The sequence below is a fragment of the Marmota marmota genome, unplaced genomic scaffold, assembly GCF_001458135.2.
Source record: "Marmota marmota marmota unplaced genomic scaffold, marMar, whole genome shotgun sequence".
NCBI classification, from domain to species: Eukaryota; Metazoa; Chordata; class Mammalia; order Rodentia; family Sciuridae; genus Marmota; species Marmota marmota.
In genome coordinates, this window is record NW_026000138.1 from 5,089,784 (window position 1) to 5,117,014 (window position 27,231).

Genomic DNA, 27,231 nt, shown 5'->3' on the forward strand with positions numbered 1-27,231 from the left:
CTCTCTAAAAAAAAAAAAAAAAAAGTTGGGAGGCAGGAGTAGTTTCAGCTAGACTTTTCTCTGGGTTAAATTTTTCCAAGTTTCTTAGAAGAACCATCCTCACCTCCCACCTGCACCCCCTCCCCCATTCGCACGCACATGCGCACTCCGGCTCGCGGGCTCACTCCGGCTCCCCTCTCCTCTCTCCCTCTCTTTTCCTGGAAGAAATGGTGCTGCGGTTTAGCAGAATGTCACTGTTTTCCATGGCAGTCTTTCTTTACATTTTCCCCTCAGCATTTTAATTAGGGCTGTGAGTCACCGTGCCTTATGAGGGCTGGTGACAATGTCATTGACGGCTGTTTAGCATCCTGATCCAGCCGTCTTCCGCGGTGCTCATCACATCAGGGGCATTGAGCAGGGCAGGCGACGGTTCCCTCTGACAGCAGCTGAGCCAGCTCGGGGCCTCTTGAGGAACTGAGAAATGAGCTTGAGGTTCGTCCTTGGAAGAGCTTCCAGAGTTGCCTTCTGCACGGCTGGCGGGGTGGCCCGGGCTGGCGGGGTGGCCTGGGTGCACCTGAACTCTGTGGCGCTCCACAGGGTGGCTCAGAATGGCAGCTCTGACCTCCTGGGGTCAGCGAGTTTCCTCCTAGGCCCTGGGCTGTCACTTCTGCGGTGCGCAGTGTCATGACACGGGCTCTTGGACACTTAGCCACTTCTGGATGTGTTGGCCAGGAGGCAGGACCCGGGAGCCCACCAGACCCCGGTCAGGCTCACTGCTGCCATTCACCCCCCTGTCACCGTCAACCATCTCTCTGTATCTCAGTTTCCTCTTCTGTAAACAGCATGGGACTGCTTCACCGGGTAATCGGGACCCTTTAATGCTTGGTGCATATTTGTTCCTAGATCAATTGATTCGGAAAGGTGAGGAGGAGGCTTAGGATGATTTGGCTTAGACACCTGATGCCCTCACCCATCCCAAGGGCTTCTGATTTTCTCTATTCCTACCCCCAAGGGTTGATGGAGGTGAAGACTTGTCAGGAGCCAACAGGAGACCATAGGCACCTGCAGTTTGCAAGATCATTTACTGAGGGCATCAGCAAGGCTCCCACCAAGCCAGAGGGTCAGGGAGGCTACTGCGGCTTTGCACGTGGAGTGGGCTTGGGGCAGGTTGGGAGCTCCCGGCCCAAGCTGTGCTCAGAAAGGATTGCAGACCCGGCCAGACCACGGCAGGGAGAGAGCAGAGGAAGACTTCCCCAGCCTCGCTCCCCTCCCTCTCCTCCTCTCTCCTCTGTGGTCAGTACCTGCCACCGGCACCTGCAGATGCAGTCAGAAGCCTGTTGATGTCCGTTGCGATCAGCCTCCTCCTGGAGCCCAAGTGTGTTTGGAGGAGGGTGGACAGTGGATCTGGGGATGAGGATGGAGAACAAGAAACACAGACAGGAAAAAGAGGAAGAGGCCACCGTCTGTCAGCTCTGAGGAAAAGGATCTGTTTCCGCAGGGTCCCCAGGAACTCCTCACAGCCATCAGGCGTTTGCTTTCATTTCTAACACTGAATTGCATCCCAGGGACCTGCAGGAAATGGGAGTGGGCATCACAAAATCAAACCACGCCAGGGCAGCCGAGCCCAGCCCAGCCAAGGGTGGGAGGGGGGACACCAGGTGCCCAGTTTCTTGAGCAGACGAAGCTTGTTGAAATAGCTTTGGTGCCCAGTCGATAAGCAACCGGTGAGGGACCATGGAATGTCCACTTGGAGTTGTTCCTGAGCACAGCCAGCTGCGCGAGTCTTTCCAAAGCTGGAAGGGTTCTTGGATTTCAAAGCTAGGCATCCTGTGGCAGTGACCCAGAACCCTGAGGTTTTTTATTGCTGACTGGTGCAGAGAGTCATAGATCAAAGTCGGAGCCGCTGTCTGGGCAAGGCCGTGAGATGCTCCGGAAAGCACTCAGGGCTGGAAGCCGAGAGTCTGCGTCTCCAGCAATGATCATGACAGTGGCTAATGTTTTTTATGTCCTTGCCAAGGCCAGGTGTTGCACTGAGTGCTGGGCCTGCAAAAACACAGGTTTCCAAAGTAGGGTGGATACTGCACGGGTGCTACCCATTTTACATTGTTTTCTTTGATGAAGGTAAAGTTCACATAATATAAAAATAACTTTTTTTTTTTTTTTGGTACTTGGGATTGAACTCAGGGGTGCTTAACCACAGAGCCATATCCCCAGCCCTTTTTATTTCTTAATTTGAGACAGGGTCTCACTGAGTTGCTTAGGGCCTCCCTAGACAGCTGAGGCTGGTCTCAAACTTGAGATCCTCCTGTCTCAGCCTCCCAGGTCACCGTGATTACAGATGAATTCCCACGCCCACATCTGGCCAAAAGGAATCATTTTAAAATGGTATTTAGTACATTCCCGGTGCTGTGCCACCACCACCTCTGTCTAGTTCTAAAACATTTTCATCAAAAGGAAACTCCAAATCCATGAAGAATTGCAAACAGGTGTCCAGATAAAAACCTGTGCATTAATGTTCATGGGAGCACCATTCACAATAGCTTAAAGGTGGAAATGATCCCAATCATGGGGTAATCAGTGATTGAGCAAAATGTGGCCCCTCCATACTATGGAATATGACGCAGCTGTGAAAAGGAGTGGAGCTCTGACATCCAGGAACAAAGGTGAACCTTGAAGACACACTGCTGATTCACAGAGGCCAGACACAGAAGGCTATCTACCATAGGAGTCTGGGTCAAGGGAATGCCAGCCTAGGCTACTCCCTAGATGAAAGAGGCCAAGGACTTAGGGAAGGGGAAAGGGGAAAGATTATCTGACCAATATCCATTTTTTAAAAACCTTTTCTTTTTAAGTCATCTTAAACTTATGGAAAAGCTACAAAATAGTACACAGAGTTTCTTTGCACCCCACCTGGCTTCCTCTCATGTTAATATAGTAACTATATTATTAACCGGATCAATAACAGTGACGTCCTATAACTCAACTGCAGACCCTGCGTGCAGAGCACCGGCGCTTTCTCATTCACATCCTTTTCCTCCCACGGGACCCGACCTAGGATCCCACATTCCTCCCAGGGCTCAGTCCTCCTCCGTCCCCTCCCATCTATGACGGTCGTCAGACCCCCCTTGTGGCTCCTGTGATCGACCTGCCGGAGGATTCCTGGTCATTTATTCTGTACGCTGTCGCTCGGTTTGAGTTTGCTCAAAGCGTTCTCACCACGAGAGCAAAAGGAGGAACCTAGGTTTAAAACTCTACTCGCCCAGCATTGGTCTCGGGAGGTCCGGGGGCAACGTAGCTAGCGCTTCTGTATGAGACTCTGGCATGTTACTCGCTAGGGTGAGGCCACCGGAAGTGTCTGAGGTGAAACGGGAGCTGACTTGAAGGGAAGCTATTGAATAGCGACTGCACAGGTGAGACGCAGGTGTGGTGCGCGGACGTGGGGGGGGTAAGACCAGCGTGGAGATGTGACCTTGGCTCACAGTCCCCACGGGAGCCCTGCTGGATGCTGTCATAGTAGCCGTAGATCCTATTATTGTTCCCCATTTTACAGATGAGGAAACAGAGGCACAGAGATGCTGAAGGCCCCGTCCAAGGCCACACAGCTGGTAACGGGCGGCCAGGGGCAGGATGTGAGCCAAGTGCCTGAGGCCTCACGTCCCCTCTGTGACATTGGCTGACATGGGGTTAAGGGTCCTCGTTCTTGTTCTGTGATTGTATTGGGGGTGGGGGGTTGAGGAGCTCTGCTGGGTGAGGCGGTCGAGGTGCGTGGGGCCACGTGGGAATGTCTGCCCGGGGGCTCAGCAGGTGTGTGATGCCAGGGGACACGAGGACCAAGCCAGGTCGGCCACCTGAAGGTGAGGTTGCTAAGGCAGACGCCTGTGGGTCTGAGACTGTGTGTCCCCCTCTGGATGGAACGGAGGATGGATTCGGCTGAGCTCCTGAGCAGGCCAGGACTGATGGGCACCCCGAGAAAAAGCCCCATTTAGAGAGACAGACGTCATTTGGGGACGCATTTTCTTTTCCTTTTTTGGTGCCACACCAAGATGAGAGAAGCAGCAGACAGGGAGTTGGGATGACTCGTTCCTCCTCAGCGGAGTTTACCCGGGAAAAGGAGGTCAGGGCGGGGCCTCAGCCATGGCAAGCTGGGACAGGTGCTGCCGCTCCGAGAGCCCGTGGAACCCTGCATCCAGAAGCCAGGCTGCTGTCACCAAGCGCTCCCACCCCTTCATGGAGGGCTCCCAAAGCCGAGCTGACATTCTGTACCCAGCAGGAGTCCAGGGTCCCCCCCCCCCTCCGCAAGAAACAAATGACCCAGGAACACTGACTGTGGCCAAGGGGACCCGCCGGCACAGAGCTCACCTCGGGAGGAGCCGTCGCTGACATTCGGGCCCACAGGAGCGAGTCCTCCCCCGTTCCCCCAAAGTCAGAAACTTTATATCTTAAGTGAAACCTCCAGTTCCTAAACGCTGATCACCAATTTGGAGGAGGAAGAAAAAAATTCCTTTTTAACAGCGTTAACCCCACGAAACCCACCTTTCTATGCCCCCGGGCTGTTATTTATAGACTGTGACCAGAGCCTTTTTGAAGCATGTCATATCCTAGATCTGAAGCACTTTTGTGCAGAACAGGATATAGATTGAGTTGGGATTGGAATTTCATTTGAAATTGCCATTTTTGTAGGTCACGGAATAGCCGGGTGACAGCAATTTTGAACGGTTCAACCTGATATTATCACACTCGCTCCCTCAAGGTCTTCTGTTTGAAGCCTCACGGGATGGCACTGAAGTGTCACAGGCACTCAGAGGCAAAAAGGGACCGGCCGTCTTTCAAAGTATGGTGCACACTCGAATCACCGGCAGACTTTACGGTGCAGAGTCACGGGCGTCTGTCTGAGAGGGGCTTGAGGTGGCGCTGGTGACGCTGCTCCCTGGACCCCACTCTGGGGAGCAAGGCACCGGGCCACACCCTTTGCAGGTGATTTTACAAACTCTATTAAATAGACTCATCCAAGTTTTGTACCCGGGTGTGTGAAGTCTCGTCCCTGTGGTCCCTCATTTGTGATGGGTGATGTTGTCACTCCCCCCCAGCTGATGGCAGGAAGTGAAATGATTCTGGCCTCTCCTTCCTGCAGTGGCTGCAGCTGCCCTCCACAGGTGGCTCTCCAGTTCTCCACAGACCTCACCACTCTCACCTCCCACCTAGGCTGCTTCACTCAACACCCGTAGATGCGGAGATTCTGATTTATTGAGCACCTAGGCTGTACACCCTATGCTACAGAGTGACAGCAGTAAACCTGAGAAGAGTGATCTCTGTCCTCAAGAGGCATCCACCCTAAAGCTCACTAGGATGATCGGGGTAGTTTGGAACTAAGTAGTTACTCAATAAACTCCAAGTCGATTAAGGAGTCATAACGGAGGTCTCTGATACCGTGATTCTTATTCTTTTTTATTTTTAATGACTACATTATCATTTATGGTAACAAAATGGTCTAACATTACCACTAAAACACTAAAAAGGTATAATAAGCATTTATCCTAACGATCAAATTGGTCGTTTAAACATTCACCTTGACCTGTGACTAGAATCCAGTTAGCCTTGTGACTTCTTCACATGCCCTGTTCTTGATCCTGGAGAGACATTCCAGCTGTCGCCGACATTCACCAGGAAGGGAGGTGAGGAGGGACTTCACTGCTTTGGCTTATTTTGAATAATCAAGAAACCCTACAATTAGATAGAGCATCGACCCAGAAGTGTGCAGCTCAAATGCTGAGATCAACGTTGCTGTCAGATATAGGACTTTTTGTAAATCTCCCAATTTCATGGAGAAGCAGGGAAAAGGAGCTTGAAGCCTGAATTTGGGGATCCTGAGTTTAATCGCATCTCTGACTCTTTCTGAGAACCTCAGGCACATCCATTTCAACTCTGTGGCGTTCATCCAGTGAGTTCTGCCTCATACCAGCATGGATTGAATGCTTGGAAAAACACCGTGGAAAAAGTTGTACCCATGATTCCAGGCTTCCTCGGGTTCCGTGAACCCCATCGGAGGGCCACAGACTCCCCATTATGAATGGAATAGAAAAATCTCTTGGGATACAAAATGCCTTGAGTCCCTTTCAACTCCCAATTACTAAAATTACAGGTTACCACCTAAAATCAGGCCAATTGAGTTAAAAATATACAGTCGTCTTTGAGAAGTGACAGAAGCAGAGACTTGGAATCCAGAAAACCTCTGTGGAATCCCCACCACTGACACCAGCTCTGTGAGCTCCCGCGGCCTGGCCTCGTTTCCACACCTACAAGATGGGAATAACAACATCACATCCTTCAGATAGGATTTTTGCAAGGATCCAATGAGATCATGTAACAAGAGCCTACAAAGTGACATGTTCTAAGTATCAGCATGAACTGTATGGCATTGGTGAATGTCCTTTGCAAAACTACTAATTTCATGCACCTCAACCTACCTAACAAATATCTAACCCAATATATTGGTGTGAATAGCCTATCACTGATTCAGAAAATATTTACTGTGGTCTTTCTAGGTGCTAACATCTTCCAAGGGTCGATTATATGATTATTATACATAGTACAATTGGAAGCGGACTTAAGGTCCCCCGGAGCTAAGTGAGCAGAAATATATACAGGGCCCATGCCTGCCTGGGTGACTGTTCTCCTTCCTATCCTTGGTCCTTCTGCCCCCATCCATGCTAATTTGGACAAATGCAATTTATCCAATCTGAGAGTCTTGATCTTTTACTCAAGCTTGTCCCGGTTACATTTATTGTTATTATTGATAGGTCTGATGTGCGTCGTGATTTCTGCTGTTATAGTCGGTGTTTTCTATTTACTCTGTTCTGTGTTTGCTGAAATTCATTTGGACCTCAGCAGAGGCTGTGATTTCTTACAGGGAATTTCCAAGATAAAGGATCTGATGTTATCACTGCTACCTTAAGATAGTCATTCCCACTTCTTTTCCCTTCCCCAAACACCTTTTTCTGTTCTCTGGACTGAGCTTCCCTGCCTCCAGGGAGCTCCCAAGGATGCGAGGCAGGAGAGCAAACCCTCGGTGGAGTCTCAGGTCCATGCTGAACTGCAATTTGGAGGTGCTCTTCTTGTGTTCTCCTGAAAATAAGGGCTCAACATTGTCATCACTGTTGACATTTGCTGTTTACAAAGCACTCCTGAGTGCATCTGTCCTATGGAATCTTCACAGAATCCTCAGCAACTAGTACTTCTTCCCTTTTCAATTTCACAAAAGAAGATTGAGAGCCGAGTTGTTAAATGACTTGCCCAAGATCAAATGGCCAGGCGATGACCCAGGCTGGGGAGTGAGCCAGAGCAGTGAGCTTCCTGAATCCTGCTCAGTCCTCAGAATTAGGGAAGCGATGCCATCAGGAAATGCTGACCCAATTAAATTATGTATTTCCAGCGACGAAGGGCGATTCCGTCAAATGAGTGTCATTCATTCTCATTCCTTCCTTCACTCCACCATCCAGTGTCCCCTTGCTGGGGAAATGACCTCACGAGCCATCCACAGGAGAAAGCCAGAAGCCAGGAAGTCATTGGAGAGACACCTTCCTCTTCCTCACCTGCTCTATCGAGCCAGTGGCCAACTCTCCTTGACTCACCCTCCCGAATCTCTCTGAAATCCACCTGTCCCTTGCCAGGCGCCATGGCACATGCCTGTAATCCCAGCAGCTTGGGAGGCTGAGGCGGGAGGATCGCAAGTTCAAAGCCAGCCTCAGCAACTTAGTGTGTGCCCCTAGGGGTTGAAAATAGGTTTTTTTGTTTGTTTGTTTTGGGGAATTAGGAATTGAACCCAGGGGTGTTAACCACTGAGCCACACCCCCAACCTTTTTTATAGTTTTATTTTAAGCCAGGGTCTTGCTAAGTTGCTTAGGGCCTTGCTAAGTTGCTGAGGCTAGCCTCGAACATACAATCCTCCTGCCTCAGCCTCCCCAGTTGCTGGAATTACAGGCGGGCACCCCATGCCCGGCTGGGCTGTCTTTTTTTCTTTTTTTAACTGATTCTTAAGAGACATTTCAGAGACCACTGATGATATGCTTCCTCCTTATAGTCACGAGCCCATCCTCATAGAGCTGGCCAGGCACGGTTCCTTTTCCTTGGCGTGTTGTTTTCTAAAGTGACTCTGAAACTAATAGTCGACAGCGCCGTGCACTTTACATGGGTTACCCCGTTTGCTTACCCCACAGAGTTGATTGGTAGAAATGATCATCAGAGGAGTCTGAGCCTGGCAGGTGGTAGCGCTGGGTCACAGACCCTTGTCCTTCTGGCTCAGAATTCACGGCTTTGATCCCTATGCAGTCCTACAGCGAGGGGACGTATCCGGCAAGGGCCGACGGAAGGCACAGGAATCTATGGAGACTTTTATTCCACTCATGGTCCCCCCCCTCAACCCTGGAGTGTTCTGGAATGTTCTGGATACAGTGACCCCAGGCTGCTGAGGTCACTCATGTAAAGGAGCTTTTCAAATGAAAGCTGAGTGGTTGCCTGGACCCTCTCCAACGTGGAGATGCCAGCCCTGCAGTTCCTCCAAATGGTGGGTGGACCAGAGATGTCCCTTCTGCACCCCGTGGTGTTGTCTCACCACCGCGTTCGGGGCCATGTGCCTCTGGGGCTCCATGTGGCAACACTCCTGATCCTGCTGCTTCGGCATTCCCAGCAGGAGCTGGGGACAAGGACCCACTCTGCTGGGACGCAGGACCAATCTCTCTGTCCACACCTCCCTCTGCTCCTTCAGCACAAAGTGCCCTAAGTGATATACGCCCGCCACACGTGCTCGGTCGGAAGAGTGGCTACTCACAGGATGAGAATCGGTGACCGTGGCAGTGGAAGGATCGTTTATTGGGCACTCAGCCCAGTCGAGGGTGCATTGTGAAAACGTAGAACGTAGCATTTTGTCATTCCATCCCCACAGACGCCCTGAGCAGGTTCCATCAGCAGCTCCATTTTATAGATGCAGAAACTGTGACTCACAGAGGTGAAGTCACTCACCCACCGTCACAAAGCCAAGCCGAGAAACCAGGACAGCATGACTTCATGCCCCTTTTTATGGAAAAGGTAATACAAAAATCACAGTGAATATAAATAAAAATAGTGGTCCATAACCAAATATGAAAGAATACATATCAATTAGATGATTCTCAGTCTCTTGATGTCCTGCAGAATCCTGCAAGGATGTGTGTGTGTGTGTGTGTGTGCGTGTGTGTGTTTTCAAGAATGTTCCTTACCGTGTATCTGCAGGAGAAGGTCCAAGTTTACCATTGCCAGGCCAAAAGTATGTGTATTCTCAGTTTGGGGAGGAGATTGTCAAACTACTCTTCAGAGAAGTTGTAGCAAGCTGTGGTGTAGGGGACTGGGAGTCTCCCAGGCCCTCGACCACGATATCGATGCTGTCAATTTTGCAACAATCCTTCGCGTTCTTGCTTCTAACTCTAAGCTGAGCCAGTTCCTTCCTGCCCCTGAGACGTGGGCATCAGAGCTGGGAAGATCAAAGTCATCCTGGGCAAAGTGTCCCATGACCCTGATGGAGCTCCATGGGGGGCGGGGGGAGATGCTTTTGGGACCGGGATGCTCCTGTCTTTGGGACCCCCCAGGGCACAGAATGCCAACTTCCTCCCCTGGTTGGTGGGGGGGGATTAGCAGGTTTGGGGCTCTGACTTGCTGGCGTGGGAGAAGGCGCTCCAACTTGATTCCTGGGCCGTGAGCTCTCCGGGAAGGACTGCAGATTAGCAGTTCGGGGGGTGTAAGGAGGTCGGTTGTTGGGGGGATGTTTTCCAGAGGAGCGCAGTTGGGTTTACGGTTCCCGTCTTTTGTTGGCGTGGGGGATGGCGGCGTTCCTGGGTTTCGTTTCTGAAGACTTGGATCCTGCTTTTCAAGGAGATCCGAGGGAGATGGGGAGCAGTCCCCCCCCCCCACGCCGTGAGCGAGGTTGTGGGTGTGCAACTGAAAACCGCGGAGTTCCCGGGCTGGGTTTTGTTTTCTTTAATATTGTTCGTTGAAAAGGCAATGCACACGTGATGAAGAAAGTCATTTACATGATATTCAAGGAGAACAAAGGTGTTCAGCACCAAGAACAAGCCCTCCTCCTCCTCCTGACTCCCAATGGGCCCTGTAAGATGCGACCATTAAGATCCGTTCCTTCCAGAAGAATCCCTGCAGGTACAGGTGTAGAATTCCCCTGTGGTACCTTTTATTTCCCCCCCCCACCTTCTGGTGTATCTGGGGACTAATTTCTTACCTGTGCATAGAGATGCACTCCAGGCTTTGTAGTGACACAGTTCATCGTCAAGATGGGTGAGGTTTCAGCAGACACCGGGAGACAGGATTTGGGGTACTGGACTGTTAGTCCAGGGAACATCCTACTATGACCCCTTCTTACCATGTTGTGGGTGGGTGTCCTCCCTCACCGACCCACCCTCCCCGGTTCCAATGGTCAACTTCGCAAGGCGCCCAGACATTTTTACCAACCCTCTTCTGTCATTTCTCTGTTGTTTTTTTGCTTGTTTGTTTGTTTGGGTTTGGTTTTAGAAGCTAAAGCTTTTAAAGACAAAGTGTCTTTTCCTAAGTCATCCGTAGATTCTTGGGGGAATCAGCAGAATCCTGGGAAGACCCATAGTCACCGTTTAGCCCACGGGGTAGGGTTCACTTTTATAGCAGTCACACTCAAAAGAGTAGAAGGTGAGGACGTGGGCGGCGGCTCAGTGGGAGAGCGCTTGCCTACGGGCCTGAGGCCCAGAACTAAAAAAATAAAGGGCGAGGGAAATCCATTTTTTTTTTTTTCACACAAAATTCTGCTTAGCCCCGTGCGTCCCAAGCAGTGTCACTTCAACCTGGGATCAAGACCCGAAAACTTTCCCCACTCTTTTCCTCACACTGATCTTTGAGCCAAGCCCTTACAGTGCCTCTCAACCACCGTCGGGCTGACCAGTCCCAGCAGAGGGGCCCCATGGTCTCCTGAGGCCGGTGGCCGCCATATTGGACCGCGTGGCCCTGGGCCATGGAGGTGCAGCGGGTCCACGTGGAGGGAGCCCCTCGGTCCTCCAGGCCTCTGTTCCTCGTTTGGGAATGAGGAAGCCGGTCCAGAGGATCTCAGCGGCTTCCCTTCGTCCTAATCTTCATCCGGCTTTCAGTGCTAGAAATGGAAAGCCATGACAAACCAGGGCGAGCGGGTGTCCCAGAGAAGCTTAATCTCCTCATCTGTGAAACGAGGAGCCACCGAGTGTGACCCTGATCAGGGTGAGGACGAAAAACGGAGCAGCAGATGCGGAAGCACTTTGGGGAGGCGAGGGAGGGAGGGAGGGAGGAGGGAGGGGGGCCCAGTGCCATGGATTGCCATCAGGATTACGGTTGACAATGGGAAGGAACCCTCAGCATCTACTCACGGGGACCTGGGCTACCAATTTCCTCAGTTCACATCGCTGAGCCTCAGGCTTCCATCAGACACCCCTGGCCCCAAGTTCTGCCCACAGTAAACTCAACAGCACTCAAACATGCTGGTAGTTCCCCAGTTACAGAAAGGAGGCCCAGAGTGGGCGATGGCATGCCCGGGGTCACACAGCAAGGAGGTCTCATCAGACTCTGGCCTGTTTGGGTCCTGCCTTTCCACTGGCACTCACCCCACCCCTCTCCTCAGCCACTCATTTCCTCGCAGGAAGGTAAGTGAAATAAATATACCCGAAACCGCTGAAGTACTCGAATGAGGCTCAGGGCCAAGGATTGTTTCCATGGTAGATACTCTGGCGGGCGTGTGGGATTTGTTGAAAATCCCAGCTCCAGAAGCGGAGGCGGGTTGGCAGGCTGTTCTAGCCAGCTTCGTCACCTGTGGTCAGTGACCGCCCCCAAGGTGAGACCAAGGTGGGATTCCTTTGTGTGCCTTCCAGGGAAAGACCCCCCTGCAGACCCCAGTGGAGCAGAAAGTGACCGGAATGAAACCCAGGAAGCCCAAATCATCTCATCTCTCCTAACAATCACAGGAAACCGCTTCTCTCAGTGTTGACTCTGTGACGTCGTCACGTTTCCTGCGTTCGGGGCTTTCTTTGAATCCTCCCAGTTCCCCAGATGAGTGGTCACTGCCGATGGCCCCATTTTACAGATAAGCAAATTGATAGGGGGGGGGAGCAGATAGAGAACTCACCCAGAGACAGAGACAGCCAGGAAGGACCTTGCAAAGCCTCCTGGTGGCTGGACGGAGGCCCGAGAAGGCTCCCGAGTTCCAGGCATCCACCAACTGGGACCAGGGGGGTGACCTGGAGCAGCTTGGTGGATGGATCTGGATGATGGTCACCGGCGACCCTGACCGTGGTCAGGATGAGATTGAAACATGAAGAAGAGACACGGAGTATTGTGGAATTGTTACTAAGAAATGGGGAGCGCTCAGAATTCATAGGTCAGATTGTGGGGTGTGCATGTGTGTGCGTGTGTGTGGGTGCATGTGTGTGGGTGCATGTGTGTGTGCATGTGTGTGGTGCACATGTGCAGACACTGAATATCCCTGACTCTCCAACTCCAGCATCTTCCCCAGTTTCCCAGAGGATCGACTTCCTCTCCTAGTGCCAAGACCTGAGAGGTCAACAGCAACCCCATGTCCCAAGCACCAGCCAAGAGCCCAGCCCGATTCTAGAAGGCTCCCGAGGAGACAGTAAGAGAAGGAGCCCAGAGTAGCTCTGACATGCCGAGCGTGGGTGTGCGTGGGTTGCTTGATTTCTGTTTTCTTTTTTCCAAAGCAAAGGACACAGAAGACCAAGTCCAATCTCTGTCCCCTATTGAGGTCTGACCCAATCCAGCAACTGGAAGAAATAGGCTTAGGGGTCTTGCCCCTCTCCCCACCCCCCCAAAAAAACCCCACCTTCAAATTCTTTTTTTCCTTAAAGAATAGAGCCCAGTGTCCAACACGAACACCTGAGCGCTGCCGAGGTCCCCGCTGTCTCTGTCCCCACTAAGCAGCCAGAATCTTGGATTCGGTCCCCAGGAGGAGAACTCAGGAAGGAGGAGAGGGTGGGGGACCCTCCAGGGGAGAAGGGCATGGTGACGTGGGGTGTCTTCCCTGCACACCAGAGCCCCGGCAGAAAGAGGCTGAAAGACACTCCGCTGGTGGACACACGGCCACACACAGCCAACAAGGGACGCAGCGTGAGGTCGATGCATGAATACACACAGAGCCACACACAGGACACCAGATGGAGGTGGCTGGGCCCAGGGATGCGCCACTCCTCGCCCACACGGGCCAGCGGGTTATGTAATGTAATGCTCTCTGCAGCCGAGCTAGCCACCCTCCCTCCAGGGGAGGCCACCTCCTCTGGGGGGTGGGGTTCTCTGTACCCACCTCCTGCTCTTAGTGCCTTAGCCCTGGGGTGACCCCAGAAAGTTGCTAAAAGGGAACCAAGTGTGTCAGTTTGCTAGTAGTGGCAGATGGGGGCTCCCCCCTTGTGCTAAAATGTGGTGAGGACACAGGTGGGGGGGGTGGCATGGAGCCAGACCTGGAACTTGAGGGTAGAGAAGGAGACCAAGGGGCGTTCTGATGCCCCCAACCCCCCCACAGATCTCCTGCCCCAGCCCAGAAGGGGCAGTGGACACATTGCTTTAGTGCTCTTTTTCCACCGCTGTGAGCGATCTTAGAGGAGGAGAAGTGTACCGTGTCTGGAGGGGAGTCCTGTACTGATGAGGTCGAGACTCCCAACCCAAACAGCTCACCCCTGAACCTTCTCGCATCATCTCACACGGGAGCCTCTGAGGGGGACACCTCACGTCTAAACCCTCACACACGTGGACACGGAGACCCAAAGACGCAGCCCCCTGTGGACACACCATGGGGTGGGGGGTGTGCTCACCTGAGCCACGGCATCTGCAGCCCTTGGTACCCCAGCCACACCCCACACTGCTCAGCAAGGGGGGATCCCTCACTTGAGAATCGCCAGTGTTTCAAAGAGTGAAACCGAGACTTGAGAGAATAACTAGAAAGTCAATTTAAAATGATTAGCATGTAAGTTTCAGGGCTCAGGCTCCAGGGTGAGGCTGCCCGATTTCCAACCCTCCCTCTGCCGCCGTCTCCTGAGTGGTCCTGAACAAAGATCTGAACCCCCTCTGGCTTCGGCTTGCACATCTATCGAGGGGTGATCACAAGGGTCAAAACAGGATCTTACGCAGGTTAGGAGCGTCAATGCAATAGCTGCCATCGTATTTCGTCTTGTGGGGGGAGCTTTTCTTCCTCAATCAGCGAGGATTCTTTGAGCGCTGAGATGTGCCCCGAGATCCCCAGGGTTTCAAAAGCCTTGGGGACTGATTGTGTTTTAATAGGGTCACGTCTCCGTCTTTGAACTTAAAACAAGCTAATCCTTATAAAAATGGTCCCAAAGGTCGGCTGGCATCCCCTGTCCCTGGGTCCGTGGGAGGTGGTATCCTTCTTCTTCGGGTGGGTTTGTGGGGGGGCAGTTCGTGGAAGGGCTGGAATGAGGGGCCAGAGAGCCCCGGCCGCCGAGCTCCTGGGCTTTGCTGACAGCCACGTGGCGACCAGGTGTCTGGGCTAGACTGGACGCTGGTCTGCGTTGTCACCCTTGTCTTGAAGGTGGGGTGGGGTGGTCCCTTGATCTCTTCATCTCCCTTCCCTCCATTCATGCCCTTGTCCCCTCTCTTCAGCTCCGGAAGCCCCCGATCTCATCTGCATCTAACAAGCCGCTGACCAAGATGCCCAGGGAAGAGCCCACATCGATCACGCGTCACCTCTAGACACCCCCCAGACGCTCCTCCCCGGCCTGCTGACCTGTGGCTCAGGGACACATCCCACTGCTCTCCTGACGTCTGTCTGCTGTCAGCCTCCTTAGAGGACCACCCGGCAATGAGCGGGTGACGCAGCGTTGACGTCAGAGACGGCGGAGGCTGAAACCTCTCGGCCGCTGTGTCCCCAGCTCCTCTCTCGGCAGAGCCGAGTCCTGGCCCCTCCTGGAGAATCCGTCTCGGCTGGATAGGCTTTGGGGTCTTCGGGGTGGACCCTCGGAGGCCAGGCGCCATGGAAGAGCACATGTTCGGGGTTCAGCAGATCCAGCCCAATGTCATCTCCGTCCGCCTCTTCAAGCGCAAAGTCGGGGGCCTGGGGTTCCTGGTGAAGGAGCGCGTCAGCAAGCCCCCCGTCATCATCTCGGACCTGATTCGCGGGGGAGCCGCGGAGCAGAGTGGCCTGGTCCAGGCAGGGGACATCATCCTCGCCGTCAACGGCCGGCCCCTGGTGGACCTCAGCTATGACAGTGCCCTGGAGGTGCTCCGGGGCATTGCCTCCGAGACCCACGTGGTCCTCATTCTGAGGGGGCCCGAGGGCTTTACCACGCACCTGGAGACCACCTTCACCGGGGATGGGACCCCCAAGACCATCCGGGTGACACAGCCCCTGGGACCTCCCACCAAAGCTGTGGATCTGTCCCAGCAGCCCTCGGCCAGCAAAGAGCAGCTGCCCGCGGTGGGTGGGCCCCCGGGCCCCGGGAACGGGCCTCAGCATGCCCAGGACGAGGGGCCGGAAGCCGGCTCGCTGACCCAAGCCAACGGCCTNCCAAGCCAACGGCCTGGCCCCCAGGCCCCCAAGCCAGGACCCTGCCAAGAAAAGCAGCAAGGTTGGCCCCCAGGGCAGCCAGGAGCAGAACGAACTGCTCAGAGAGATCGAGCCCGTGCTGAGCCTTCTCACCAGCGGCCGCAGAGGGGCCGAGCGAGGGGCACCTGCCAAGGCGGAGACGAGAGACACAGGCGTCCAGGTGGACAGGTAAGCCCCCAGCCGCGCCGGAGTGTGTGTGCATGTGTGCACGCGTGTGTGCATGTGCGTGTGCAGTCCCTGAGACTCAACCTCGAAGCCCAGAGCCAGCCTGAGCTATCCCCACACCTGAACCTACCCCCACGTGACAACCCTTGAACCCCAAAAACCGTAATTACACAAGGTGCGCGGGCCTAGGCTGTGGCTCTCACCGCGAGACCCAGAGCCCATCCGTTACCCCGGCTCAGGGACTACTGTCTCCCCATCTCCATCCTGCATAATCCTCCAGGACCCCTGGAAGGTGGTATTTTGGGTGATCCATGTGTCACATGTGAAGTGGGGACACCCAACCTGTGTGTCCTTGGAACGTTTAGTTCTCGTCTCCAGAAGAAGGAAGGCGGAGAGTCTCAGACCCACTCGTGGGGTGGAGTGGGACCCTTCTGATGGGCAGATGCTTGGGGGCTCCTGTGGTCCTGGACGTCCACTCCCAGAGCCAGTGGCCAGGATCGGTCCACAGGGTTCTCCTGGTTCCCCAGGGTGAGCACAGGGGGCCTCTTAGGCAGGAGCCCAGGAACTGCCGCTTCCTGGGCCCCTGCAGAGCTGACCCACGGGAACAGCCCACTGAGGCCTTGAGGGGTCCTCTGTCCACCCAGCAGGTGTCCTGAGTCTGAGTGGGTGGACTTACGTCCTAAAGCAGCTGCAAGATCTGGAACGAGGGTGTCCCCTTGTTTGCTGGGAGACCCTGGAGAGTGTGGTCTGGGCACAACCCCCACCTCCCGGTCTCACTGACCCTCCCTGGTCCTCAACACTGAGGCCACTGGACGGGATGCGGCTTGCGTGGGCACAGCCTCCCGCCTACAGACAGCTGACCCCCGCTGCGTCCAGTCTTCCATACCCTTGACCGTGATCCCAGGGGTGACTACCAGGATTCCTGGGGGCTCTCCTTCAGCCACACCTGGACCTGCCTGAGCCACCCTGTGTGACGTGAAGGCCCCCCCAGGATCCCGGTGGGGAGCTGCTGCCCTCCAGGCTGCTAATGTGCCAGGGGCACAGAGACCCAGCACGCCAGGATGGACGTCCTCACCTAGTGTGCAGGGCCCTCGGTGGCTCCGAGCACCACCCAGGGGAGCCCCCTCCTGCTTTGTTTCCCCAAGGAGGAGGCAGGGCCAGCTCCCAGCCTACCGCATCCTCTGCCCCCAGCTCAACCTCGCCCGCGAAGAGGCGACCTACTTTGGAGGAGGGGAGATTTGAGAGAAAGTCCCCAGGAGGTCCGGGGCCCAGGGAGGCCGTTTGGGGGAGCACTGTAAGGAAGAGTGACCTTCAGGACAGCTCCTCCGCCCCCGGGTCAGTGGCTTTTTGTAAGTGCCCCCCTCTACTCTGGGAAGCTGCTTTGGGGACAGTGCCACCCCCCACACTTGATGGGGTTTGCATCAGTGGAATTCCCAGCTCCACCATAGAGAGAGCTTAAAGTGGCTCCTGAGAAAGCGCCTGTCCCCGGGTCCCGGGTGGGTCTCCAGGGGAAGGTCACACTCAGCACCAATGGCTGCAAATGCGATAAGCGTCCAGCATCCAGGGGGACAGGTGTGTTGTTTCGGCCACTCCAGTGCCACCAGCTGCGTCACCAAGGCGACGCGATTCCCGACACGGTGAACGCGTCCTCCTGACACAATGGGTCCATCCGTCTTTCCTTGGTTTACCCAGCGTGGGGGACTCAAGGCTATTTTTAAAAGCCCCATTCGTGCAGGAGACAGAGCTGGGATCTCAGCCTGCTTTATATCTGTGGGAAGGTCCAAAGGTCCTGGGGGCCATCGGACCCACCTGCCTTGTGTGGGTTTGTCCCTGGGGCTGCCTCTCCCCTCTGCAGCACCCAGAGGACCCCCGCCGTCCAGTTCCCAAGCAGGCTGTATTTGGGGTCAGTCTCGGGGCTGGCAGGCCTGGGGACATTCGAGCTCCCAGGTTCACGTAGCTGCCCCCAAATTCTCTTCCTCCCAACCAAGGGTCCCCCCATCCAGGCTGTGTCTGGGGTGGGGATTGGCACTGGCATCTGGATGCTGGAGGAACGGTCACCAGCTGGCCTAGGTGACAGTGAGGCCCACCAAGCCCAGAGCCGCACATCCAGGGCACCCCCAATCTGTGGCTTCTGGGGACCGTGAGGACGTGGGACCCTCAGGACGTGGGACCCTCCTGCTTGGCCACCTCCCTCTCCCTCCAGGAAACAGACTTAACCGGCTGCAGCTCTGGCTCCGTGTCACTCCCACTGCCCTCACGGCCACCCTGCTGTCGGGGTGTGGCACTTATCTGGGGGGAGAAGTGATATTTACGCTGAAGACCTTTCCCTCCCGCGCCCCAGGAGGAAGGGGCCCTGGCAGGTGGGGAGGGAGAGAGGCTTAAATCCGGGTCCTCTGGCACCTTTAGTCCTTAGGAGCGGTCACTTTAAAAGGCTGCTTGTCGGAGAATATCCAGGTTGCTGGGCCTGCTGCCCTCAAGGAGGGTGTGAAGGAGGCCAAGGTCCCCGGCCCTGCGTCCATCTGGACCGGCAGGTCAGCCTCGCCCTGCATTCTGATCACTGTCCCCCCTTGCGGGGCACTTGGTCAGTGACAACGTACCTTCTTCAGAGACTGTGAATAAATAGGACGTGTGGCTTCAGCTCACTTTTCTCAATGAGGTACCTGAGGCTCAGAGAGGTGAAGTCACTTATCCAGAGTCACACAGCCCCAGCCCCAGGGTGCTGCCCTGATTCTACCTAGAAGTTTCCCTGCAAGTGTCCAGAGTTAAAGGAAAAGGAGGCAGGAGGGGGCCGCTAAAGGAATGGAAGCAGTTTCAAGCCCAGAGAATCCACCTCATGGTGGGGGTGAGAGGAAGGCCGGCCCCATGCTCAAGTCCTTTGGTCAATTATGTCCTTTGCTCTTGACGGTGCCCCTGCCATCCTCCTGATGCAGAAACCAAGCCTCAGAGAGGTATAGTCACTTGTCCCAGGTCACACAGCTTACAGGTGACGAAGCCCAGACTCGGCCCAAGCCCATGCCCTTGACCTCGGCCAGCTTGGTAGATGGTGTGTCCGTCTCAGTGCACGCAGCTGCTGACCAGCCAGTTTCTGACGAGATCAGGGGATTTTCTCAGAGCCCTTCCAAAGCTGGTAGCCCTGGCTCATGCAGATGGAGACGCCTGAGACCTGGTGTCCCTCGAGACGTGGAGCAGGCTCTCCCAGGGTCAGGCAAGGGCCCTTCGTCGTCCTTCTATCCTCCTCGTGAACAAACCCGTCGCCCCAGGTCTTCTCTAGGCCTGTGACCGAGGGAAGCCCTTCCTCCATCTAAGGCCGGTCCCCCTTCGGGATGTCCCTGCTGTCCCGTCAGAGCTCTGGGATCAGCCCACCTGCCCGCCCCCCACCCCCCAAATTTGCCTGCAACCGGGGGCTTCTGACTGTCCTCCATGCAAGGAGCCTCCGTTCTGCCCCCATCCTCTTCAGAGCACAGGGGACCCAGGGATGACCCTCTGCCCCGATCGCCCCCCCCCCCCAGGGCCGTATGAAACAAGAAAGGAAGAAGAAACCAACAGACGCTTGCAATCATCTTAGAAAGAGATTCATGCTGTGGAGGAAATAGAACAGTGACTGGAAAGGAAGTGGCTTGGGGTTGGGTGGAACATTAGATCAGGGGTCCGAGAAGGGCGGAAGGGGCCCACCGTGTGGAATCTAGGGAAGGGTGTTCCCGGCAGAGGACACAGCAGGTGATGCAAAGGTCCTGAGGCAGGAGCCAGGTTGGGATGTTCCAGGAACTGAAAGAAGGTCTGAGGGGCTCGAGTTTCAGTGACTGGGGCAGGGGGGTGGGCGGTGAGGTCAGACACGTGGGTGGGGCCATCCTACCCCCACCCCTGTCCCCACTTGCTCACCATATCAGCCGGCCATAGCTATTACCACGAAGTACCCGATCTCAGAGGCACCCGTAGCTCTCATAGCCTGGGAGACCTGGAGCCGGACGGGGGGGCTCCCTGGGGTGAGATCACATCAGGACCTCAGTGAGGTGGCTTCCCTCCTGGGGACTCTTGTCCTTCCCAGCTTCTAGATTTACATTTTTCACATTTCCACGCTCCTGTGGCCCCATCCTCCAGCCTCAAAACCTCCTGCTTCATGATCCTAGCCCCTCCTCCTTCTAGAGGTCATAGTCCAATCGCCCTCTGCCCTCTGACCTCTTGTAAGGTGTTTTAGTCAGTTTTGTTTTTTTTTTTAATTTTATTTTTGTCACTGTGACCAAAAGACCTGTCAAGAGTCACGTAGAGAAGGAAAATTTTATTGGGGTTCATCGTTTCAGAGGTTCAGCCCATGATCAGCCAGCTCCAGACCTCTGGACCCAAGGTGAGGCAGAACCTCATGGCAGGAGAATGTGGCAGAGGAAGAAGACAGCTCAGGACCTGGCCACCAGGAAGCAGAGAGACATGTGATAACACTTAGGGCCCATCCAGATAATCCAAGACCATCTTCCCATCTCCAGATCCTTCATGTCCCAGCAAATGTATGAAGACTTTTTCCATGTTTTCCTGTATTAGTCCATTTTCTGTTACTGTAACCAAATACCTGAGGCTAGGTGCTTTATGAAGAAAAGAGTTTCCTTTGCTCACGGTTCTGAAAGTTTAAGAGCATTGGTGCTGCATCCTCTCACCCTGGTGAAGACTGCACAGCAAGTGGCATGACGGCCAGAGCCTGTGTGGGAGGAGGTCATGACAAGACAGGAAGCCAGAGAGGGGCGGGGCTGGGCTTGCTTCTTATAACAGCTCTCTTGTGAGCGCTAACTCTGTGTCCCAGAGCACCACCTTAATCCCTTCCCAGGGCAACTCCCTCTATGACATAAGGACCTCCCACTAGGCCCTGTCTCTGAAAGGTTCTACCAGCTCAGCCCACTACCCAGAGGACCAAGGTCCCAATTCTTAGAGATTCCTCCCAGACCTGCCGTTCAAGTTCCTTGGGAAGGTCAGTGGCGGACACACCTGTAGCAGGTCCCGCTCCTGCCAAGTGACACCTTGTGGGGTACATTGCCCCGTTGAAGCTCCCTGGAACATCAGTCCGAGGATGGACGTCCACTTAGAGAACTGAGGGTCACGTGTGGTTCTCCAAGTTGGCTTTGGCCTGCACAGTTTTCTGAAAACAAGTTGGTAGTGAAATGAAAAAATCAAGAGATTTCACACTAAAAGTGGTTTCTAGACTTTCAATAGGTGGATCCAGTTGTCCCTGTGTGTCCAAGGGGGATTGGTCCCAGGACCACCCTCGGATCCCCAAGCCTGAGGATACTCAAGTCCTTTAAATGCAATGGCTTAGGATTTGCATATAAGCTACAGAACCTCCCACCCTACACTCCAGCCCAGCTCCAGGTGGCTTAGAATAACTGATACAGCGTAGCGACTGTGTCCATAGTTGTTACACTGAGTGGCTTAGGGAACAATGACAAGAAAACAATCTGTAGTGTTTAGTACAGGAACCGATATATTTTTTTTCAAATATTTTAAACCCATGATTGGTTGAATCCAGGATGTGGGAATCCGTGGGCACCCAAGGTCCACCGCCCTGTGAATCAGAAGACCTCTTAAAGCACAGCTTCATCCTGGTGGGGTGTCCAGCACAGGATCTGGGAGGGAGTGTCATTCTCCAGCACCCAAATCAGCCCGATCCCCTTACTTACTTTTCTTTACTAGCCAGGACCCTGAAGGCATGAGTTTCAGATTCCTGCCCGGTTCTGGGATACTAGAAATTACGAGGATAATGTGGGCGCGATGGTGCACACCTGTCATCCCAGCAGCTCGGGAGGCTGAGGCAGGAGGATCGTGAGTTCAAAGCCAGCCTCAGCCACAGCAAGGCACTGAGCAGCTCAGTGAGACCCTGTCTCTAAATAAAATACAACACAGGGCTGGGGATGTGGCTCAGGGATTGAGTGCCCCTGAGCTCAATCCCTGGTGCCCAAAAGAAGAGAAATTAAGAGTCAGGATAGGGACAGGGCCCAGCCTCCACTCCAGCTTCCACAGTCTGCTGTGGAATTCCTTCTCTGCGAAGCATTTCTTCCAACATGAAATCAAGGATTAAATCTCTGCCGAGACCCCAGATCCAGTCTCCACAGCCCCCAGCTGCCCTGCCCAGGTGGAGGCCCGGAGCGAAGGCCAGCCCGGTGTGGAGAACGAGGAGTCCGCCGTCTGTGGAACACGGGCTTCCTGCCAGGGCCAGCTGCTCCTTGGCTGGCTGGGCCAGAGCCGGCTGCAGCCCACCTGGCTGTGCCCAGCACGCATGCGCGGCCCACCTGCTCCCGGCCAGGTCCGAGGGGTTGGTCTGTGGTCCGCGCTGGGCTGATTGATGCACGCAGCATCCCTTGGACCCAGGCCCAGGCCCCACCCCCCATGCCCTCTCTGCAAGTGATAGGGGACCTGGCTACCAGGGAGGCTCAGTGGCAAGGACCTGGCGAAGGTTCTGTGAAATGTGACTGCGATGCTGGGCTCGGGAGGGGGAAATCACCGGCCAGTGCAGGGGAACAGAGAGGGACTTAGGGTGGATCCTGCCCAAGAGGGCAGCGAGGCCGGCCACACCTGGCCTCCTGCGAGACAGGAGCGCTGGGAGGCAGCAGGGGAGGGGCAGCTGGCCAGGAAGGACTCGCTGACCACCGCTAGAGGCCGGCCAGGGAGCTCCCGGGGACACGGGCCTCCTGCCACAGCTCCCCCAGGGTGCCCAGCCGACCCGTCCGCTCACTCTGCAGGGCCGGGTGGGAATCGGCATCTGAACAAGTCCTTCATTGAATTCTCTGCTCCTGAAGTTTGAGAATCGCCAAATGTGGCACGTGATGGGGCTGAGGATGCCGGTCCCCATCAAAATACCGAGCCCAGGGGGAGGGGTGGCTTTTCCACAGGGGTAGGGACCCCCGAGAGGGGGTGGGGTGGGAGCCACTTAGCCAAGGCAAATTTCTCCATCCCACATGGGAACAGGGAGTAGCCAACCATCTTCTCAGACCCTTGGGTGGACAGGAATGGGAAGCCCAGGTTGGGGTGCTCAGCACCCCTCCGTTGGAGGAACCCGATTTTGCAAGATCCAGAGATGCCTGTGGTTTCATGATTCGGGTGGGAGCTGGTTCCTGGCCCACAGTGTGTCTTGGTGACGAGTGACACTCAGTTCCTACCGTGCACAGGACAGGACCTGCCACAGAGAAGTCTCTGGCCCAGGACATCCTTAGTGCCCAGGCGGAGAAACTTAATCACTCAGAGGAGCTGGGTGGGTACAGGACAAAGCAGTGTGACTGTCCAGCCCTCTCAGCAGTGGAGAGAAACCACCACCCAGCATCATTTTGGGTTGTTTTATTTTGTTTTTTTTTTTTAAATGGAGAATTGATAAAACAGACCTTCCAAAATCCTCTTCACCAGATGAAGGCAATCAACATATTGAGCTCTTTTGTCAAGAACATCCAATATTTAAACGTAAGTTTCCTCACGAGTGTGAGGGCCAACCAAATAGCTCCCGGGGTTCCCCCGATAAGCCCTGTTCACAGTGATGCTGAGCTTGGACAACCGTGAGAATGTCCTTATTTTCCTTTGTGGCCCACTGGCTGTGTGACCTTGGACAAGTGGCCTAATCTCTCTGGGCTTCTGCTTCCTTAGTTGTGAATGAAGATGGACTTAGCTCATGTGGAGGTAGTGCTGACTGTGGGCCAGGCATCTTGTATGCGTCCTCTCCCTTAGTCCCCCGGGGAGAGATGGGGTGTGAAGTGGCAGAAGGGATGAGTGGGGGTTGGTTCTCAGCAGAAGGAAGGTGAAGAGCCATCCAGGGGCACCGTGGCACGCACCTGTAATCCCAGCCACTCAGGAGGCTGAGGCAGGAGGATCCCAAGATCAAGGCCAGCCTCGGCTGAACCTGTCGCAGAATAAAAAATAAAAAGGGCTGGGGATGTGGCCCGGTGGTTGAGCACCCTGGGTTCAGTCCCCAGGACTAAAAAATAAAAGAGTTGGGGGGGGAGAGAAGGAGGAGGAAAAAAAAGGGATCCAGGAAAGAGCAGGATATAGATCCGATGTCCTTCTTGGAAGAGGAGAGAGCGTGGTTGGGACCAGGAAGGAGGGCGGTGCAGAGAGGAGGTGCAGAAGAAAAGCCCAGGGTCCCAGGGCTCAGGGTCTCCATGAACAAGATGGGACCGCTCCAAGGCTCTGGGTCCAGACGTCGCCTCCTGTGCCCCAGCACCAGGAGAGACGCCCCCTCTCTCAACTGGAAGCTCCGTGGCTTCTCCCTCCCCATCCTCAGAGACATTCAAGCTTCAAGCTGAAACGTCCCGTCCGATGGCCCCAAGCCACTTATGGCTCCTTGAACTTGAGTCAGAGTTGAGTAGGAGTGAAAATTCTATTCCTCCGTGAGAGGGGCCAGGTTTCAAGTGCTCAATGGCCAGGGGGCTAGTGGCCTTAATATTGGGCGGTAAGATGTGAACAATCCGCCATCGCAGACAGTTCTAGACCCTCCCTGATCCCTACAGAAGCAGAAGTCCCTTTGCTTCGGTTTGATGAGCCCAAGCGGCTGCAGGTGTGGCTCTGCCGGCTGAACAAGCCCACGGGCTGTCTCGAGCCACGGTTTCAGGCAGAGTCCAGCTGAAGCAGGTCGGGTCCATCTCCCTTGGAACCCATTTGCAGCCTGTGTCCTCACGGTGGATGCTCCTCTCCCTCTGGCTGGGTAGACACCACTGCGTAGCAAGCCCCTCCACAGGTACATCCCAGGTGACCGACTGGCGGCAGTACGCCCCGCTCCCTCCCTGGGACCCGGTTACCGCCGGCAGGTGGTGGGCTGGGAAGCTGGCTGAATCTACTCTGGATTTTGCTCTTGGGAGATCGGAAGCAGCGTAGCTCAACCTAGATGCTCCCCATGGTCCCGGAGGAAAAATATTTTTCCCCTTCTCATCACACACGACTCTAAAATAAGTTCGTGTTGGCACAAACACTTCAAATGCATTATTGAAACAGAGGTGTGCTTGGATTTTAAAAAAGAAGAAGAAAGAATAACAATAAAGAAACTTGAAGTTCCCCCGCAGGGTCACACAAAATGAGCTAGGTGATCCATTGCAGAGTTGCCCAAGTAATTGACCCTGTCCTTTTTATAAATAGGCCTAATAGAAATGTGGGGTTCCTTGTTCTGTCGCCTCTGGCTTAGAATGCATATCCTGACTAGTTTTTCCTGTCTGTATTTTTTAAAGGAAAGCATCTGGGCTGGCCATCACTCAGACCTGGTTGCAAACCACAGTTCTCTGGCTCTGTGCTTACTGTGTGACCTTGGGAAACTTACGTAACCTCTCTGGGCTCCGTTTTCTCATCTGTAAAATAGGACTTTTAATGTCCACCAAGAGTTAATGAAATACCTTCTGTTCCAGTACCTGGTATGTTCCAGAAGCTCAGAATACATTTCCCTCCTCCCTTCTCTGCTGAGACCCCATTTATGGCCATGTGATACCATCAGAGCAGGAGTTTTAGATGTGAATTGGAGCTGAGTGGCACCAGGAGCCGCTCTCTCCACAGACGATTCCTCTGTTTGTCACTGTGTAGGCAAGCCATTGACTTGGGAAATGTCTGTAATCAAGAGCCACTCTGGGTTTGTTTTGGTGGCATTTTAAAGAGGGGAAGACAAAATGTTCCCTCTGATAAATGCGAACCTCTCCCACAGAAGAGCAGGAGTGGCTCTGATGTGGATCCGGGGACGACGAGGAGCCCAGCAAAGAGGGGTCTGGCTGACCCTGACTCAGCAGTGGGAGGGTCACCCCGGGCCAGGCACTCAGACGCACTGGCTCGTGTCATGGGCCATGGAGCACGCTGTCTTGCCCGACGTCGGGGAACCGATATCAGAGAACAAAACTGGAAGATCCCAGAGACGGGCTGGGGGAGAGCGGGGCAGCCTCGGGGCGGAAGGGCTGAGGCCAGACGGGCAGTGGGAGGCCTGGATGTCCACACCCAGTCCTCGCTCCATCTAACTGGGTGTCAGCCCACGGACGGGCTTGGAGGGTCCATTAGAGATCAAGGGCAGGATGGAGGAAGCTGAGCGGTGAGGGAGTCAGGCTCTGGCTCGGGAACCAGCCTGAGCTTGCCTCACGGTCACTGGCTGTGTGACGTAAGTGAGCAACTGCGCGTCTCTGAACCTCGGCTTCCTCGTACGGTGCTGGTGGTGATGGTGATGGTGGAGGTGGTGGTGGAGGTGGTGATGGTAATGATGATGGTCCCTGATGGTGACAGTTAGAGCCACTTCTTCAGGTGGACATGCAGGACAGGCTAGAGTGTTGGGCTTTGCTCGTGACTGACTGTGTGACCCTGAGCCGTTGGCTTCCCCCGTCACCCACGCTATCTGTAAAACTGCGCCCGCTGCCCGTCCCTCCTGTAGGCTCGCTGCGGGGTGAGCTGGGTGAAGCCCGCGCCCGGTGCACGTAGTAAGTGCTCCGTGAACGCGGCTCTCAGCGTGAACCATGATGTCACCTCTGCTCTGTTTCCTTTATTCTCAATCATTCTGGTGTCCTGAGCTGGTGGTGTTCCTAGGAAGCCCAGATCCTGGGCTGGGAAGGGCCTGTGGCCGTGCCCACTGGCCTCGTGTCCCTCCTCCCTCCCCCCCACTGGGTACCCAGTGTGAAGTCGCCCAGGGGTCGTGACGCACAGAGCTCCCACAGGAGACGGCCCCCTGGGCCCCCAGGTGAAGTGCGCCGGAGAGAGATGCGAGGCACCCATGTCATGGCCATCCGGAAACAGTGTCCCCAACCTGGGTGGACACCAGGCACAGGGGTCAGCTTGGAGGAGCCCGCTTGCTGCCTGACAGGGGCTACCCCCCATGAGGGAGTAACCCTGGCGGAGCAGCAGGCGGACGTCCAGCGTTCCCAGGGAGGCGTGTGAGTGAGTCCCCGGGTCCCCTACAGATTCGGGACCTTCAGACCAAGGCCGGGAGCTTGATGTGTCCACCTTGCCTTTCAGGGACCTGGATGGCAAGTCACACCGAGCTCTGCCCCTCGGCGGGGAGAACGACCGTGTCTTCAATGACCTGTGGGGCCAGGGCGGTGCACCCGTGGTCCTCAACAACCCCTACTCCGAGAGGGAGCAGGTAAGTGGGGCCGCTGGCCCGCCCCGGCCTCTCCCAGTAGGAAGCAGAGGGAGCGGAGGTAGCCCCTGTTGAGAAGGAGGCCAGCGGCCCTGGCTGCAGAGCCGGGAGGCCAGGCCAGCGGGCTCAGCCGGGGATGCAGATCTGGGGTTTGTTTTATTTGATTGTGAGCTTGCCATTTTTCCGATGTTAATTCTGTTTCTACCGGGAAAGGCATTTGTGTGATTCCACATTTAAAAGAGATCAAAGATGCATCATGATACTTTCTCTCCCTTCACCTACACCCAGCTTCCCTCCCCAGACGCCAGCAACACTACTAATTTTTCTGTGTTCTTTAGCAACATCTTATGCTTAGACAAATGTGCACACACCTACTCCTTTTGGAATTTTGTATAAGAGCCCATGACACCTATTATGTTGCCCCTTGCATTCT

General features: G+C 54.8%; 1 protein-coding gene across 1 annotated transcript in view; it reads left to right on the forward strand.

The window, feature by feature from the left end:
* Nos1 (nitric oxide synthase 1) overlaps positions 1-27,231 on the forward strand; it is a 96,528-nt gene that overhangs the window by 8,903 nt on the left and 60,394 nt on the right. The window contains 3 exon segments of the mRNA XM_048785651.1: positions 14,635-15,520; positions 15,522-15,745; positions 26,675-26,801. Of these exon segments, the coding sequence (XP_048641608.1) occupies positions 15,005-15,520; positions 15,522-15,745; positions 26,675-26,801 (867 nt within the window). The 5' untranslated portion in view covers positions 14,635-15,004.